Source organism: Camelus bactrianus, chromosome 27, assembly GCF_048773025.1.
Source record: "Camelus bactrianus isolate YW-2024 breed Bactrian camel chromosome 27, ASM4877302v1, whole genome shotgun sequence".
NCBI classification, from domain to species: Eukaryota; Metazoa; Chordata; class Mammalia; order Artiodactyla; family Camelidae; genus Camelus; species Camelus bactrianus.
This window is the reverse complement of record NC_133565.1, coordinates 28779635-28797891: the sequence shown is the minus strand read 5'-3', so window position 1 is coordinate 28797891 and position 18257 is coordinate 28779635. Positions and strand designations below refer to the sequence as shown.

Below are 18257 nucleotides of genomic sequence, written 5' to 3'. Positions count from 1 at the left end.
GGATGCAGCACCGCCCTCACAGTTAGGGAATTACAAATTCACACAAGGGGGCACTTTGTACACCTACCTGAGGGACAAATCTGGAGAGGCTTGTTAATTCCCTGTGTGGTGAGTGTATGGAGAAACAGTTGTTTGGATACACTGTGGGTGAGAGTGTAAATTTATGTAATTGTTTGAGGGCAAAATAACATGAAAATTTTAATTTGCTTGTTTTTTGAAACAGCAACTCCTGCACAAAGATGTAGGAGATAGATTTTACAACTGGAAGCAACTCATTATTTTAGTCCATAGATTAAACAAAGTTACAGGATATTCATCTAGTGGATTGTTACGTATCCGTTAAAATAATGTGGCACCGAAGAAGGAATGTGGGGCTGGAACAAATCAGAAATGCCAGTAGAGCCCAGGTGACTAGAAGTATGAGTTGTTATCAGTGAATTAGTCTAACCAAGAGCAATTCACATTCTATGAAGGAAATTAATGGTATTTCAAACTTAACTTTAAAAATTACTTAAAATTATTTAAATTCTTACCCCATCAAATAAAATGTTTTATATGTGCATTGACAGGGAATGATATCCATAATATATAAAGTCAAAATATGTAAATCGAAGGACAACAGTTCTGTAGATAAGAAGATCACTGCTCAAGTTAGATGGCCCAGGGTTCAAATCCCAGCATCGCCACTTACTATCTATGAACTTGGTAAGTTAGAGACTGTTCCAGACCTTTGCGACCTCATTTGGAAAATGAGAAAAATACTAGTCTTAACTCGTAGGGTTGACATGTGAGTTAAAGGGTTTAGTAAAGGAACAGCAACGAGAATTGCTTGGCATACAGTAAACATTTATATATAATATCCTATTGATAATATACATATCATATATCATGCATATAAATCTTGGGCGGGAAAGAGAAATTACTAGAGATGTGCTTGTATATGTTTTTATTTTTATGTCTACATATATGTTGTACATGTTTATATATGTATATGTTTAGAATAGTCCCTTCTAGAAAGGTATAAACAGAATAAATTGTTAACAGTAGGGGGTAATACCAAAGGACATTTCTTTTTCATTTCATATCATCATATACTGCTTAATATATTAATTACTAACAGGTAGTTCTTAAATTTAAAAAGCATAATTAAAAAATTCCATGTAGAGTGTGTCTGTAAAGCCGTAGCTTGAGACCCTTTCAGTCGGGAGCCTATTAGAATTTTGTTTGGGGATAAAACACCACGAAAACAAAGCTGAGGGAAAGTAAGTCTTGCTGTAGAAAATGACTTTTGGTAGACATTGACATTTCAAGAGATTTTTATGCTTATCCAAATGGAGCATGAGTTTAAAAAGTTTTCTAGCACTGTAAGAGACTAATCTCTGCTGCCAGAAAATGGGAAGTCCTGGGTATATATGAAACATTTGGAGAAGCAGACTGTTTATCCCTGAGGCCTACGTACACTGGCAGTGGGCGCGGGTGAGGTGGGGACAGCTGTGGGCAGGCGTCTGCTCTGTTTTGCCTCTGGAATCCGGGACGGGGCAGGATGAGCAGCTGCATGGAGCCAGTGGAGGGTGGGAGCTGCCTACACAGCTGCTCGGCTGGGCCTGGGGTGGCTCTCTATTTAGCAAGCTGCTTGAAGCCCAGGTGAGACTGACAGGGTAGAAGGAATGACTGACAGCTGTAGATTCCATCCATCAGAGCCCCTCTCAAGGGGTCCTCTGGCCTCTGAGTCACCCAGTTGTCCAGAGTAGACCTCACTGAAATGCTAGCTGAATTTTAAATTGGTGTATATGAGGCATGGGGCCCAGTGACTTCTAACCCAAACCACCGCCAGACCACCAAGGGGGTGTAGCCCCAGTGTCCGAAGGTAGCCAAGCAGGACCTTCTGGGAGCTTCCTGGGACAGCCCCCTCCCCCATATCCTCTGCTGTAAGCTCCTTTCTGAAGTACTCAGAGAACAGTATCTCATGCATATTTCCTGAGTTTTTCAGATGCTAAAAACTGCCACCAAATCGAAGAAATTAACTATTTGATGATCCAGAACACGTGGCCCCTAGACCTTGGGGTGCCTCAGATTGATAGTGTTCACAGCCCCATTACCTCACCATCGACCAATCAGATAATTGTTCACCAGCTGATCAGGCACCCTGTGAGCCACCCCCACCTTACCTGGCCTTTACTGAAACCCTTTGGGGAGTTCAGGGTTTTCTTGGGCATGAGCCACCCCGTCGTCCTTGCTCGGCCCTGCAATAAACCTTTCTCTGCTCCGAACTCTGACCTTTCAGTTTGTTCGACCTCATAGTGTGTCGGGCGTACAAACTTGTGACTGGTAACACAAGTGCTCCAATCCTAAAAGCTCCTAAATGGAGTTTGCTTTCTACCTAGACACTGATGATGAACTGTATGTGTGTTTCCTACGTTAGCTCCGGCAGGCGCTCTGTGAGCGCCCTCGGCAAACATGTGTGTGTTTACTCATTCTTCACTGAGCAACAGCTGATCATCAGCAGGTGCGGCTCGCCACCCACTGTCCTACGCACTTACCCTGTACTGTGCCGTTTAACCCTCACAGCACCAAACACGTCACGAGGCAGTGAAGGAGAATTAATAAAATGGCCGCACTTAGGCTAACAGACTGCTGCATCTTCTGCTCGCTCTTAAGCTGGCCAGCTAACCTGACTGACCGGTTGCTGTTCACAGCTCCAGGCCCATTGTTAAAATGAAGCTATTAATTTGATTGTCTCTGCTTTATTCCACTAATCGAAAGCAATAATCATAGTTGCTTTCTGAGTTGTCTCCAGGGAGGTCATGGGACTGTAACCTTACAAAATAGCTTGAATTACCAAGAAGACCAGGCCACGGGCACTTACAAGATAAAGAGATGGAAAGAGCGACAACCACTAGCCTCTATTGAATTGGTCACCTGGAGACACTGTGACGCCACTGAGTCTTATGAGAAGAAAATAATTCTGTTGATTGTTATGCTTTATTGTTTGAGCCATGGCTATATAATCACTCTGCCCCATCCCCAAGAAGGGCTTACAGTGTTGAAGGCGCTGGCCTGCTGTGAGTCCCCTTTGCCCAGCAAAGTAATAAAGCTGTCTCTTTGCTTCTATGCACTAAGACCCTGTCTCTGAGTTTCAGTTCGGCTCCACAGGGGTGGGGGCCGATCTTTTGGCAGCAGTAGAGACAACTCTCCCCATTTTATAGGTTAAGAAACTGAGGACCACGTAGGGTGTCCAAGGTCACGTAGCTAGCAAGTGACACAGCTGTGGCACACACCACACCCAGTTTCTGTTCTTAAAGATCATGTTTGCTCGTATGTTTTACTGATTCTTACCTCCTATAAGGATGTGCAGTGTTTACAATGGAATGGGCAAAGGTTAAAACACACACACACACACACACACACACACACCACACACACACAATAACCTACAAACCCTAAAGAGAAGAGAAACACAAATGCAGAATAGCAGGAAAACAGGAATACTGCCTCAGACTAGGGGCGCTAGCCTTGCAGAGGTGCATAGGAAACTTTTCCCTAAGTTGCCTGACATTCACGAATTCAGAAAGATAAGGAGCGACCAAGGGAATCATCCTTAGATGCGTATCAGACTGTCCTTACCAAGAGGACTCACTCTTCATATTTAATGGACACAACTGTTCTGATCCCTGAGACCTGAGAGGAGTCTGTTATACACGTATTTTTAGGGGAGACTTTTAATAATCTTGGGGAACAAGTCCCCAGTGAGTCGGAGCCCCAGGCAGACATGAACCATCTCCCCGCGCCCCCACCCCCGCCATGGACTATTCCTCAAAGCCAAAGGAATATTGTGAAATCAGTTACGCAAAGGCATTTTGATTGTGTAGATATAGAGCTTTCTGCTGCTGAAACTTGATAAAGGCTAGAGGTGATGGCTCCTGTCAACAGAAAAATGACCAAAAATGACAACCAGTTCAGAGAAGAAAAAAATGCAAATGGCTGGTCAACAGAGGGGAAAACGCTACCAATCAAAGAAATGCAAAATAACTCAAACAACTTGGAACACGTATATTTTTTCCATCAGGTTGGTAAAAATGACATAGTGTGGCAATATCAAGTACTGGGGAGGCTGGGAAGAAAAAAAATGCCCCCCCATCCTCTGCAGAGGGAGTCTGCGTGGGGTCTGGGCACATGCAGACTCATAAAGGATCAGCTAGGAAAGCTGAGCGTGCTCCTCCCCTGTGAGCTAGGGAGGTCTCCTTTCAAAGGACCAGTATCCGCTTCTAAGTCGACACAAGCACGCGGGCAGCAGAGGCTGTGTGAAAGATGTTCAGTGCAACATTATTTTTAGCTGCAAAGAAGTGGAAATGACTTCAATGTCCATCAGTAAGAAATGGATCAATATGGTACCGTTTATTCATATGATGAAATACTACGCAGCTGCTGTGAGTGAGCTGGATCTGTATATTTCTTCAACTGACCTCGAAAACGAAAATATGTACGATACATGCAGCATGACAGCATTTACCTAAGTAAGACATCCTCACGTAAGGTAGATGAATCTTATACATCTATATTTACATGCACGCATACGACATACACGGCTGGCTGAATGGACCCAGGCTGAACTCCTGGTGGCAGGAGGGGAATGAAACTAAGTGTGGGGGTTAGAGCAGATTCTGATGACAGTTGTAAGATCTCCTTTAATAATGATAGCAAAGTGGCCAGATGGGAATAAAGCTTCAACAGCTGCCGACACAGTGGGGACACGGGCGCTTGTGCCGTTCTGCCTCTTTTAAATTTCTCTACATTGAAGTGCAGCCCAGTACTCAGTGCTGGAGTCGCTCACTGAAAGGCAATACACATACTCGCAGCCCTGGACATGGACTGGCGAGACTCGGGTTTTCTTAGGAATGCGGCAGGACCTGCTGAGTCTCTGATCCTGATGGAGCGGCTCCCCGCTCTCACACAGACGCAGGTGTCTGGAAGCAGGGCCAGGCTTTTCCCAAATACGTTTCAGTGTCCCAGGGAGCTCTCGGCCACGGCCCGAGACCAAGCACATGGAAGAGGGTGAAGATAAAAGTGTGGAGGGACGACCCTGGTTCTTTCCCTGGGGCTCACTGTCTGGATGCCATCAACATGGAACTTTCTGTGGGTGTACACTCCTCCTCCACCTACATGGAGGAACCCTGTGGGCAGTAGGCAAAAACGAGGTCAACAAACAGAAAGAGTTGAGAATTGAAAAGACAGAATCCTGAAGATAGTTGACGCCTGGGTCCAACTGAGCCTGAAGCCAGCTTGATTCCCACTCCTCCCAGTTAAAGGAACCAAGAAACCTTGGGAATTTTGTTGCCTCCAACCCAGGTGTCCTAATTAATACAGATACACAGCCTGGTAAACAGTATGGTAAGCTTTCAATAAATTTTAGTTATTCTTGACATTACTAACCTGATTATTGATATGAAATAACTGAGCATTGTGAAATCTTTACGAGCGGCCCACTCATTCCGGGGTGCTTGTCAGGGAGGGCTGAGTTTTGTTCGCTGAAAGACAACATCACAATACAAACAGTTCACTTGTGAGGTCGAGGACAAGCACACACACGTCGGGTGAAGCTTCTGCAACTAGATGAGCTGTCTGCCTTGCCAACGATTTGTGATCACCCTGAATGGAGGTCAAAGACTGAGGTTTTTGAAATGATGGCCTAACGGGCCCGAGGTGCTGGACGCAGCCCACTCGCATGTGGTTGGTGTAGAACAGGGAGTCGTAGCTGTGTGAGTCTCGGGGCTGCGGCCAGCGGCCTGCGCAAGGCCCCGGGGGTCTCAGCTCCTGGCTGTGTTCACCTCTGTTTCCAGCAGGGGAGGGACCATGCACTGTCACACCATGCTGCACTCTAATGGGGCTCTGATCTCTACGAACGGGACTCCAGAAGAAGGCCCTAGACGTCTGAATAAACCAGGTCATGCAGATCCGTGGTCAGCTCCTGCCGAGATAGGGCCTTCCTCCTGCCGAGCTGGCCCGCAGACCTCAGGAACTTGCCATGGCTGCGGGTGACCTGGAGGTACTGGTCAGCGCTGCTGTTCTGCTGGTCACTGCTGGACGCTGCTGACATGGAGTCGGATTCTGTGAGGGACGGCTCGAACTTGGCCTTAACTCTGGGCTTCAGAGGGTGCTGTGGGTACTGGAAATTCCGGGAGCGTGGCTTTCTGTGCATGTACATCGGCCTGTCAAGATGGCCCTCGAAACCATCATTCCAAGACTTGTAATGTGTCCGTCTCTGGGGCTCGGAGGTCAGGGCCCGGCTTTCTAAACTTTGGCCCACATAAAAATGAGAAGCCCCGTGGAGGTCAGTCAGGGAGTGTGGGTGGAAAGCCTGCTCGAACACCTCTCTCCTCAGAATCTCGCCCTCTTCTTCACTTAGCTGTGGAGAGCGAGGCTGGCGGGAGGCCCAGGACACACACTGTCGTGTGTTCCTGGGGTACATCTCCACCGTGTCCTCAAAAGCATCTACCTTGAAGTGTCTTTCGGGCCAGAAAGCTGACCGGTTTTTTTGGTGAGAGTCACGTTCATTAACGATATAGTATCTGGGGGCATGGGACCTGCGACCATGGGGCAGCAAGTCCGAGACCCTGGATCCAGGAAAAGGAGGGTTAATTTGCTGAATGTCCTTTTGGAAAAGAGGCTCTGAGTAAACATCTTCCACGTGCTTTGTAAACGTCCTAGGTGTGCAGGATCTGCTCCTGTGAAGCTCACCTGTGCTTGCATGTGGATACCTGAAAGACAGAGGTGGTTAAGCATCTGGGGCCTGGGTGTTCTCAGAACCCCGTGCCATCCCAGCACAGAGACCCAGGGCAGCAGTTTTCGCTGCATTTTCACTGCAGCTGGTTCTAAAATGTTCATGGGTGTCTGGTGGATTCCACGCATAGGAGCACTTGGAGGACTGGGCTCAACAGATTCCCTTCCTGCTGGAATTCTCAGGAGCCTTAGTGTGACGCTGTGCACCGTGAACCTCCACGGAGGGCAAAGAGTGTTGTGCTAATGTGTTCATTATGGAGCCCTCCTTTTTCTGGTCCAGGAGCACACAGTGGGACTAGTCATGTGTAGCACAGAATGGGAACACTGCCCCTCGTCACCTCTGCCATGGAGCTGTCCAGCTTCTAGGACACTTCCTCTGTAGCCTACGTAGGCAAAGAATGTCCCAGTTCATTTCAGTAAACAAAGGATGGAAAGCCATCAGCCACTGCAGTAGCCCTGACGGTGCACCCTGAGGGGAATTCAGGATAGAGAAAAACAAGATACTGGCCCTAGAGAGTAAAGATGCATATCAAAAAAATGACTGCAGTGAGCCCAGACTCTTGCCTCTTCCCATACATAGACAAGCACTAAAACCACTAACTTGAGATGTCAGGATTTTTTTTTGTAATTAGTGCTAATTAATCTTTTGATATTATACTCTGCGGTTTTTTTCCCAGCAAAAAATTTCTGTATATCCTGGCTCCTTCCTGACCTCTTTGGGACAGTCCCTCAGAGCTATGCGAGAGGCCGTGTCCCAGGCCATAGTTCTTAGTAAGTCCACCGAATAAAACATAATTCTCAACTTTTAGGTTGTGCATTTTTTTTTTCAGTTGACACCTACCCAAGACTATTGGAATCCCTCCTCCTTGTCAAAGCCCAATAGATACAAGAAAAGAACTCCTCATGTAGCAAGACTTCAAATTCGTTCTTAACTTAGTCATTGTCTTTTTGAAAAATCCAAAAAACCCAAACCCCTTATGTTTTATCTACACTGCTTTCACCGTGTTACATTCAGTTCAGATGTAACTCTCCAGCTGAGCTGGGGTCAGCACATCCTTCTGGATGTCCTCCCTCCGTGGAAGCCGTGCAGGATTCCCCTGCCCTCCTCGTATGCAGGTACGACTGAAGCAACAGACCTGTGTCATGTGGAGGTGAACCTGCCAGTTACTTGGCAGCCTAGAGCTAAAAGATCATCTTGCCAATATCTGGCCAGTCTGGAGTGCAAAAAATAAAGGACAAAAGCGTTTTTAAGGCATGCTCTTTTCTTGGGCTATGGAAATAAATACCCTAGGGTGGCAGGAAGGTTGGCTCACGGTTAGACGGCAGGAGGCCGAGGAGGAAGAGTTTGCCTTGTTGGGTGAACTTCGCCCCTTCATTTCTTCTCAGTGTCAGCTGTGGCAGCCCTTGACCTTGTGGCCTTCAGGCAGAAATGGAATTCAAGGCTCTCACTTCCTGAAACTGTTAAGACCTTTGAAGCCCTGGTGGCTTTTCATTCTGCGCTTTATGGCTCTGGGCCGTCACTGGTAGGTGTCACCCAGGAGGCAGGTTTCCTGCCGAGCTGCAGGTAAGCTCACCTGGTAGTGCTGGGCTCCAGCCTGGACTTGGAGAAGCCAGGGAGGGGCGAGGTGGCACTGCCGGGCCCTGGCCGGGGACTCCGGGGCGCGGGGTGGGTGACGGTCTCTATCCTGCTACTCTTGCTGCTTGATGAGTCGAAACTGACCACATTACCGTTGTTCTGGGGAGTCGCCGGGTGAGTGGAGGACAGCTGGCTGCCGAGATCGCTGTCCTTTGGAAGCCTCTTGGTGCTCTCGTCTTGGGTTTGGATGCGAGCTGCAGGAAGAGGGAGGGTGATGAGAAGGCAAGCCCAAGGCAGGGCACACTCAGGCTGGTGCAGCTGCAGGGGTGTCCTGACTTCCAACGGGGCGTCTCCAAGCAGCCGTGCGCACTTGCAGGCACACCTAACCCATGGGCGACAAACACTCCATGCTTCAGATCATTGCTTCACAGAGAGCCGGGGCTGGCAGGTTTGTGCAGGAGGAAGCCAACACGCCCGGAAGCTTGCAGACGCATCATCTGATGCCCCCGTGAGGCCGAGTGGGTTACTCACCAGCTTTGGGGCTCTGATTCTTTATCTACTAAGCTTAGATGATAATTACGATTTTTTGGAAACGGTTCTGAAAAAACATTGTGGTCTTGAGCTGGTAAGTGGACACTGGACAAGGCTATAGCTACCCTGAGAGTTTATGGAAACCCTAGCTTTTGAAGACAAGTGGAGCTAAACTGAGTTATGCTCCATTAGCAAAGAAGACCTGACAGTTCCAGCGGAGTTTCACAGCAGGAGCTGCAGTCTCTCTCCCCAGCAGTTTTCACCTGCAGGCTGTTGGATGGGGCAACCACCACCCTTAGGCCCCCTGACTCTTACTCAGGCGTTTTCGTGGAAGGGATCAGACCTCTCCCACGTGGCTCTGCATTAAGGCGGACACACAGAGTGGGCCCACAGAGGCTTTTTGGATCTCATTCTCTTTCATCTTCTGGGGGACAACATGGACTGTGCCATTTCCCACTGCCCAGTGGTCCTTCCAGCTCACAGCAGGACCGGTATGTGGCCCCAAGTGGCCCACCTGCTTCCCTCCAGCTGCACCTGCCCGCTCTGTCCTCCCTTCAGCCCACACCAGCCTTTTGCTCCTCGTATTTCCATTCTTTGTGCAGGGAGGCTCTTTCCTTTTCCCTCGATGGGACGGGAACGAGCGCGTCCAGGTGCAGCTGGAGAAGACGGGAGGAGAAGGCGTGCCTGCTGGGTTTGGGTTTCTCACTCGGGAATCTCTTTTCACGGCTGGACCTGCCCACGTGGCTTTGCTTTGCAGGCGCGGCCCAGAAAGGACACGACTCAAGGGGCAGAGACCCTGGGGAGGGGGCCTTGTCAGGAAGATGTGGGCCACTGAGAGGAAGTGTGCAACAGTGCACAGGGCCGAGATGCTCTTACGGGTTTTCCCCAGGTTTTTGTGCTTCTCTCCTACTTCAACATTTCCTTCTGATTTCAGACATATTTTGGGGTTGTTCACAGGCCTGGGCAGGATGTAAAAATCATAGATTTAGATCAACATTTCTATCCCTAGATTTTACTTTAGTGTGTCTAGTTAGTCGTGAAAACCACAGTTCATCAGGAATTTTTTTACCAGTAGTGTCCCTTAAACTGCTGTGTTTTTAATGAGACAGTGGGAATTTTTGTTTGTACTTACCTTCTACCATTTGGGCAACCTTTTTCTTATCTTCAGATCTTGCCTAAAACATAAATGATAATCATATGTTTGTTTGGGGGTTAGCAGGAAGGGGTAACAAATCCTGTTCTTGGGGGCGGGGACGACGTATGCATCATGCTCAGATGCTGAGCCATGGCGGAGCTACTGCTGTCACCTGGGGACAGCGTGCTCTGGACTCAGGCCTGGTACTTGAATGAATCAATGCTGACACCTGAGCTCTGCAGTTTTATCCCTGGCAAGCTTTATTTTTAGGGGCAGCTCTTTGATAGACCATGTTTAGTTCCACTAAGAATGGTTTGCCTGAGACACAAAAGAGAAAATATGGCTCAACCACATGGAGGAGATGCATATTTCCCTAAAAATGCCCTTTGCAACTCCTAGTGCATGTCTTATTTGACTATTGATGCAATGAGTTGGTGTTTCTTCACATGAATTGATATTCATGAGAATTATTTTTTTTTAAACTGGGAAAGGTGGAAATTTTTTGCATGAGGTTCTGGGGCTGACTTGAAGCAGTCGGGTAACTGGGATCAAATACAAGGAGGTGCTCACTCTTGGGGCTGTGAGAATGCAGGGTCGGTGTGACCCTGAGAGCGTGTGCGTCTCAATTTGGCATTTGCCTCCACCTAGTCCTGGCCCTAGGGGAGCATCTGGCTGTGCAGAGGAGGAGATATTATGGAACTGGGGAGTGCTGATCTCCCTCTGGCTGTCTAGAGATCTGTGGTTTGAGCCCCAGATGGGAGAGAAGGTAATGACAACTAGAATTGAAAAGGTATGAAAAAGGTGTGCCTTTGGTTCCAAACAGTGCCTTTGGACTCAGATGTCCAAACTGACACGGGACTGAGGAGGGACCTTCACCCCGCCGCCCAGTCCAGTACAGCAGGAGAACAGTCCACCACCTTGCAAGCTTGATGTGGCCACAAGAGGGGTGCTGAAGTGCTCAGGGCATCGGCAAGTTGTCTTGGAGAGGAGGGAAGGCCCTTGGCAGGCTCCTTCCTGGCCATTGGGAGCTGTCCAGGGTATTCTTGCAAACAGCTCTGGGCAACCTGGTAGGGAGGGGCAGCCTTGTGCCCTAGCAAGTGGCCAAGAGTCCTGGTAATTTGAAAATGTGACCTCATTTGTATTCCCTGGCCGGTGAAATCAGTCAGATGGTTGACTCACATTCACAAGCACAAAGGTTACACAATACTTACGTTTTGGATCTGCATTCTGAGCTGGTGGTTGCTGAGCTTCAAGGATCTTGCGATGCTCTGAAGGTAATAGATGAGCATGCTAGGACGGAACAGCATGGAACAGTGAGGGTACTTCATCCAACTGAAAAGCCACGTTCCCTGCCAGAGGTGGGCTGCCCACGAACCATCCACTGTCCCCCAAGGACAAAAGGTATCCGTGAGTTCTCAAGCTGGGGAACACTGGGAAGGGGCTGCTTTTCAAAGCCACCTGCATTGACCTGGAATTCTGCACGGGCGATAGCGATAAGGAAGATGTGAAGACAGGAGAGCATCTTACAGTGTGTCATGTTAGGAATATTGGATCCACTGCTTGCTGCTCTTTTTCTTTAAGTTAAAACAAACGGATGCTACTCAGCTGTACTGTAAAATTCCTTTTTGATATTAAACTTCTGGAAAATGAGATAATGGTAGAAGCATTCAACCCCGTGACAGTGGCCAGGGCGATTGACCAAATGCTGGTGGTGAATCAGTCATGTCGCACCCCCTTGGCCCTGGTGTGACTCCACGGCCCTCCTTAGGTCACCAGGCTCCATAAGTGACTTCTGAATGAACTCACTGATCTTTATGCGATTATTGGAAAGCAGCGCTTTCTTGTTGGCCAAACACGCAGAAGTACCCCCAAAGCTGGCAGGAAAGTTACTCACAAGAGCAGCAGCACGGCTGGCAGGATGACCACAGGGCTGCTGATGTACCCCACCACAGAGCCAAACCACGCGGGAAAGTCCTTGTTGATCGTCTCTGACACGATGTCATAAATTTTTTCTTGGCCACTGTCAGAAAGAAAACCATCATTCCAGATTATATTGCTTTTTGGCAGAAGGATCCTGTAAGTCATCAAAAAAAAAAAAAAAAAAAAAAAGGCTAGCTGGCTAGAATCCAATCCTCCAGGTCAGCTACAAAGCTGGAGTAAATATCTGATGAATGTGAAAGACATGTAACATTCCTAAGATGATTGCATCTGAACTAGTCACTTAATTAACATGTAGGTTTGAGGAGGGGGTCAATGATCCCATGGTGTGTGTGTGTGTGTGAGTAATGTACACAAAGATAAACTCCAAATGTTACAGATATGCATCAAAACTGACTTAAAGCAAATGCTAGCTCGGTGGAGATAACTTTAGGGATTCCTGTCTTGGCGCAGTTAGATACTGCAGAATCAAAGGTGATGTGGACTGTCTTTTAATAGAAGCTCTCTGAGTTCTGGCAGGGAAGATGGCCCAGGCAGAATTTATTTCTAGCACTGGAGCAATGTCGCTTCCCTTGTTGATTCTAAGTGCACTGTGTCTTTTAAAGATGAGCGCAGAGATGATCATACTTGAGAGCAGCCTCCTTAGCAAGGAAAGGGCACTGGTCTTGGATTCAAAAGACATGAGTTTATATTGAATATCGTGTAATCTATAATGAAAAAAATATGAAAAAGAACATGTACATATGCATGTATGACTGAACCATTATGCTGTACGCCAGAAATGAACACGACATTGTAAATCAACTATACTTCAATAAAAAATTCAAAAATACAAGATACAAGTTTGAAATTTTTTTCTCTGCTGTTGATCTGGGCCGTGAGCCAGAAAAAGAATTCAGTTCAAGGCCGGGGTCCTTCCCTGACAGTCATCAGCAGCTCCAGGCAGAGCTGACAGAACCAAAATAACTCACCTGAATGGCCCGCAGTTTAGAGAGGGCTTGTAGCGCACAATAGCAAAAATGGTTGGCAGCATGCACAGGAAGAGCATGAACAGGAGCATCGCCAGGTAGAAGTTGTTGGATCTGTAAAGAAATCAAGTGCCACGCGCCAGGTTCGCTCCATGGCCAGCGGCCGATGACGCATATGCACCCCTCCTTCCAAAGACCGACACAGAAACTGCAGCCCTGACGCTTTGCAAGCAGAAAAATCCCTGCATCGCTGCCAAGGAAAGGGTCTGTTGTAAGATCATGGGCAGCTTAGCCAACCAGAAATCAGCGCCCAGAGGGACTTCATAGGCCATCCAGCCCAACCTGTCTGTCTACTAAGCACTTGCTGAGCACCTGTCACCTCAAACCAAGAGAGGGGTGAACCTGTGGCCATCACACAAGAAGCTTAATTCGGGGGAAAACCTTAGAATCTCTGCCCCACCCACCCGAATCCTTACCTAGTGGTTCCCTCTCCTGCTCCCAGCCTTGAACTTGTCCCCTATGTCTGAGGATGGCTCGTCACCTTCGTTATGGCTCTTGACTCTCTCACTTGGATGTCTCTCTCCACCTCTTTCCTCTCTGCTCCTGGCTGCTGGGGGTAAATGCCCTGCCTGATCAAGCCCTGGGCCCCGGGCCCTCAGTGTCAGGGGGCTTGGCTGCCCAGGCCTCCCCTGTGTTCAAGGCCCTGTACACGGTTCTGCAAAGAGAATGGGTGGTCTGTCAACCTGGAGGATCTCAGCCAGCACTCTCTGTCCCTCTGTCTCTAATGAAATAGACTGGACTAAAGGGAACAGAAAAATATCAGGGCACATAGGATGTAGGGAGTAGGTGACTGTCAATTTGTGGAAACTTTCTCTCTCTATACACACATTCTCTCTCTCTCTATGTATATATACTAAATATATAGATACTATGTATGTGTGTGTATCCATTCATACATGTTTGTATGTATGCATATTTACTATGTATATATGTATGCATGTATTTATATATGCAAACACACATATAAGTGGTTATACACATGCTATACAAATTATATACAAAATATATACATATGAATGTATGCATCTCTGTGTACTGGTCACTAGGTAAAATATAAATACACTGTCATGCTGGCTATCATCACGAAGTCTGAAAGCCACTGATACACACCTGCATAAATAACGATTATGTAAAAATTAAATAAATGACTTTCAATCAAGGTGTTCAAAATATGTTATGAATTCACCAAAATGGCTAAAATGAAAACTGCAGAGAAGAACAAGTGTTGGCAAGGTTGTGGGACAACTGGGACACTCAGGTGACGCTGGTGGGAGTGGAAAGGGCGCCACTGCTTTGGAAAACTGGTTGGCGCTGTGGACTGAAGGTGATTGCATGCGTGGTCCACAAGCCAGTGAGTGCACGTCTAGGTATGCGGCCCACAAAGGACGCTCCTGAGAATGATCACGTTATTCACTGCAGCTGACAGGAGGATGGGTGAAGAAACTGGGGTACACGCCCTCAGTGAGGTGATCTCACAGGCACAATATCGAAGGAAAGAAGACAGAAACCGAGGAGCTCATGCTGAGCGTGATTCCGTTTACATAAAATTAAAAACTGGCTGAAGTGATGATGCTGTTAGATTGGGAGCGACTGAAACTGAGTACAAGGAGGGTTTCTGGGGCTTTTCTCAGTCTGGTTCTTGAGCTGGGGGCTGGTGACAGAGTGTGTTCAGTTTGTGAATATTCATCAAGCCAAATATTTGTGATTTGCACACTAAAGTGCAGTCAAAAGTTTTAAAAGATGTGCCACGAGCTTAAGGAGAGTCACGATTAATTCCCAGGGTGGGGCACTGGCCTTGGCTTCAAGGAGGAAATGAAATTGGAGGGCAGACAAGATTTGGGCAGGCAGAGAGTTGGGGAGACCCCCTGGCTGGAGGGTGCCCTGCATAAGTCGAATGTGGCTGATGGAAGGTCTCTGGGCAGCAGATTTACGCTCACTGACCTGGAGGCACGGAAGACTTGCTGGTGGGGCACGTTGCAAGTCAGCACAGCCCAGCTCCGCAGGTACATGAGCCCAATCAGCTTGAGCACGTTGAACGCAGGGAGACAGGGGGAGAAGAAGGCCCCCATCCTGAAACCACAGGGCAGGGCAGTTAGCTTCTGTTCTCCTCCAGTCTCTCTTGATTCTGAGAGCTTGAGATGCACACTCTGCACTTAAAGAACTGGAGAAGCCCCCGAACGCCCGGGACCCCAACCCTCCACCTTCTGGAGATGAGTCACTTCTGCAGATGAGTAGTGATCCTATTTTAAAATATCCTCTCAGCATAGGGGTGCTAAGGGCTGGTCTCTGTCGTCCCATTTAGCAAAGGAAAGGTCCTCTTTTGGGGAATAGGATAAATGGATAGCTAGGTATCTGGCAAGCTCTAGATTTGGCCTATCTGTGGTGAAGGGTGACGTTAATAAATTATTGACTTTCAGGTTTAATCAACGTGTGTAGAGCAGCTACTTTTGTTGGACCTTGTGCTAAACATCTTCACATATTTTAGCTCATTTAATGAAGTTCGAGATTTGCAGATACTAACTGCTATCTACAAAACAGATAAAAAGCAAATTTCTTCAGTACAGCACAGGGAACTATATTCAATATATGTAGTAACCTACAATGAAAAAGAATGTGAAAATGAATATATGTATGTATATGTGTGACTGAAACATTACCCCGTACACCAGAAACTGACACATTATAACTGACTATACTTCAATTATGTATTATTTTTAATACTGTATTTGTGAAAACACATTTCAAAATAAGTGGACTGTAAGAATATAGAATTTGAGTAAAGGAATATTATGTAACATCTCTCAATTCCCCCTACATCTTACTGAATGATTAGAAAGAGAGATTGCGTTAAATTCTGAATGTTTGGAACATCCAGGGTTCCTCTTTTTCCTTTGCTTGTATGTTAACAAATAGCACTATTGGCGGTCTAGCAGGGAAAGTCAGAGATGGAGGGACGATTAAGGGGCTCCCTGCCGTGCCCCTCCAGACACACATCCACGTGGAGTGGATGATCTCTTTCCACCTTCAGTGTCTTTAGGAACTGCCTTGGCTGGGAGTTGCCCTGAATGGGCAGACGTCCCACGTTCCCGGTCTCCCCCTTGGATGGGTCTGTCAGTTTAGGGGATGGCTGTGCACCTGGCCTCGGTGTCTAAGTGAAAATATGGAGGCAAGGGGGAGCAAGCGTAGGGGGCTAAGGGCCCAAAAATGGACAATTTCCTTCATCATTCCTTTCTGTAAAATGCTTAGAAAACCACGACTAAAATGACTAGACATGTGAAATAGTTCAGTTAGAAACTGTTTACATCCTTTCTGGATTCTTATGACTGTGTTTTTTACTGTCACGTCCCGTCCAGACTAAGTAAATTAAAATCTTAGCCCAAGTTAGATGTAAGCAGAGGCAGGGAGAAGCTTTGACACCTACCAAATCATTCCTTGGTTGTAGACTAAATGTAACACATTCTCTGCTATTTTGAATTCTCCGTATTCGGGCTGCAAGAGAAAATGAACTTCTGCATCAAAAAACGTTCCAGAACTCTTTGCATAAACCAGTTCATTACAGCCACACACATCCAATTCTTTGCTCACACAGATATACAGGGATCACTGTCCATGTGGCCATCCCAGCAGACAGTGATGTAAGAAAGAAATGGAAATTCAGCTTTGTATACCCTTTCCCTCTTCCTTCACGTATTTTCTCCTGGCCACATCAGTTTCCCTGGATGGACATCAGGAAAGGGTGGATCTAGCCATACGAACCTCCCCAGTGGACACGGCATCTTACTTACAAACTTGCTTTCCAGGTCCCAACACCAGTAGTCACTTAAGTACCGAACGAAAAGTCCTCGGAAGAAGTCTATGAGCAGAATGCTGGCCACGGTGAAGAGCATGTCGATGATGGAGAGCTTCAGCAGCTCCTGAAACACAGGTGTCCTCGGATGCCCCCACGCCCTGCCCCTCCCACCCTCCACCTCTTCCTCAGGGCCCCCCCTTCTCTGTTCACTCCCATGGCTTGAGCCACTGGGTCCCCTCCAAAGGCAACTTCATTTTTGGTACACAAAGGGGGCTCAATAAATATTTGTTAATTTGAATTTTGACATCTGAGGCCAGCATTACCAAAACCAGGAAAAAATCCTATGCTTCTGAACCACAGGAGACTACTCAAGGTGTTGTCACGGGATGATACCTTGGGGTTGAGATTCTCTGGACAAGGTTATATAGCGAAGGTGAACGGCAGAGTGGTTCTGAGCGCTAAGTTTGGAGCAGATGCCTGGGCTCGGGCCCTCATCCTGCTCTTTACTATCTGTGTTTTGGGGTTAAGTGATGAAATGGACGTGGAAGGGCTTTATAAGGGAGAAAGGGAGGCACCTGCCCAACGTAGGTCTCCCAGCACTGGTCCTGTGGACGCTGGGTGGAGACGGTGGTCTTGTTGGCCCCTGAGAGAGGTGAGGTGTAAGTTGGAACATTGGCCTCTTCCAGAGCCCAGGTGCTGTTTCTCCTGAGCCCTACCCCAGGCCCAAGCGTGGACCATTTCTCTTCTTCAGAGGCAGCCCTGGTGGTGAACGTGGCAGAATCTGTCCAGTGACTTGTGCTATTTTGGGAAGCAGCTTCCTGTGGAGAAAGAGAGGGAAGAAAAAAAGGTTGTCCGTGTATTTATAAGTAAGAATCTATCATGAATACCAAGGGTATCATTGCATTGCTTGGGAATAATCTGTCTCTGTCTCTTTCTATCTAGATATAGATCTATATCTAGATATACATATATCTGTGTATATATATGTGTGTGTATCTGTGCATGTCTGTGTATGTGCATATATGGTATTTGTGTGTACATGTGTACATGTGTACGTGTGTGTCTGTGTATGTGTGTGTCTGTGTAGTGTTTCTGTGTACATATGTATACTTGTCTTTGTGTGTGTATATGTGTATGTATGTGTGTGTGTGTGTGTGTGTGTGTATGGGGGGGCAGTGGTTGGCTGGGCAAGTGCCCAGTGGGGAGCACTCACCTCAATGCTCATGCTGTCAACTTTGTCCAAGAGGGCGATGATCAGACTGTAGAGGTTTCCCAGATACAACACAAGGACCCTGAAAGCCACAAGCCCACCTTGAGAGACCAGAGCATCACACAAAATCCACGGCTCTAGACCGACCACAATTTAGGCAGGATACAAATTCGGGATCCCAGTGGTCTGATTCTGAAATCCTAGCTGAACCCGCCAGACAGGCGCTGAGAGGCCCGTGGGCACAGCTCCACCTGCTCATAGGTGGGCAACCA

At 47.4% G+C, this 18257-nt stretch overlaps 1 protein-coding gene across 1 annotated transcript in view; it reads right to left on the bottom strand.

The window, feature by feature from the left end:
- Positions 1–4000: 4000 nt before the first annotated feature.
- TMC3 (transmembrane channel like 3) overlaps positions 4001–18257 on the bottom strand; it is a 36278-nt gene continuing 22021 nt past the window's right edge. Inside the window, exons 12-22 of the mRNA XM_010955146.3 lie at positions 17989–18067; positions 17351–17593; positions 16771–16899; positions 16407–16474; positions 14927–15055; positions 12929–13039; positions 11914–12039; positions 11231–11309; positions 10017–10059; positions 8352–8607; positions 4001–6755 (exon numbers count right to left, since the gene is read on the bottom strand). Of these exons, the coding sequence (XP_010953448.2) occupies positions 5921–6755; positions 8352–8607; positions 10017–10059; positions 11231–11309; positions 11914–12039; positions 12929–13039; positions 14927–15055; positions 16407–16474; positions 16771–16899; positions 17351–17593; positions 17989–18067 (2098 nt within the window). The 3' untranslated portion in view covers positions 4001–5920. The remainder of the gene's footprint in view (positions 6756–8351; positions 8608–10016; positions 10060–11230; positions 11310–11913; positions 12040–12928; positions 13040–14926; positions 15056–16406; positions 16475–16770; positions 16900–17350; positions 17594–17988; positions 18068–18257) is intronic.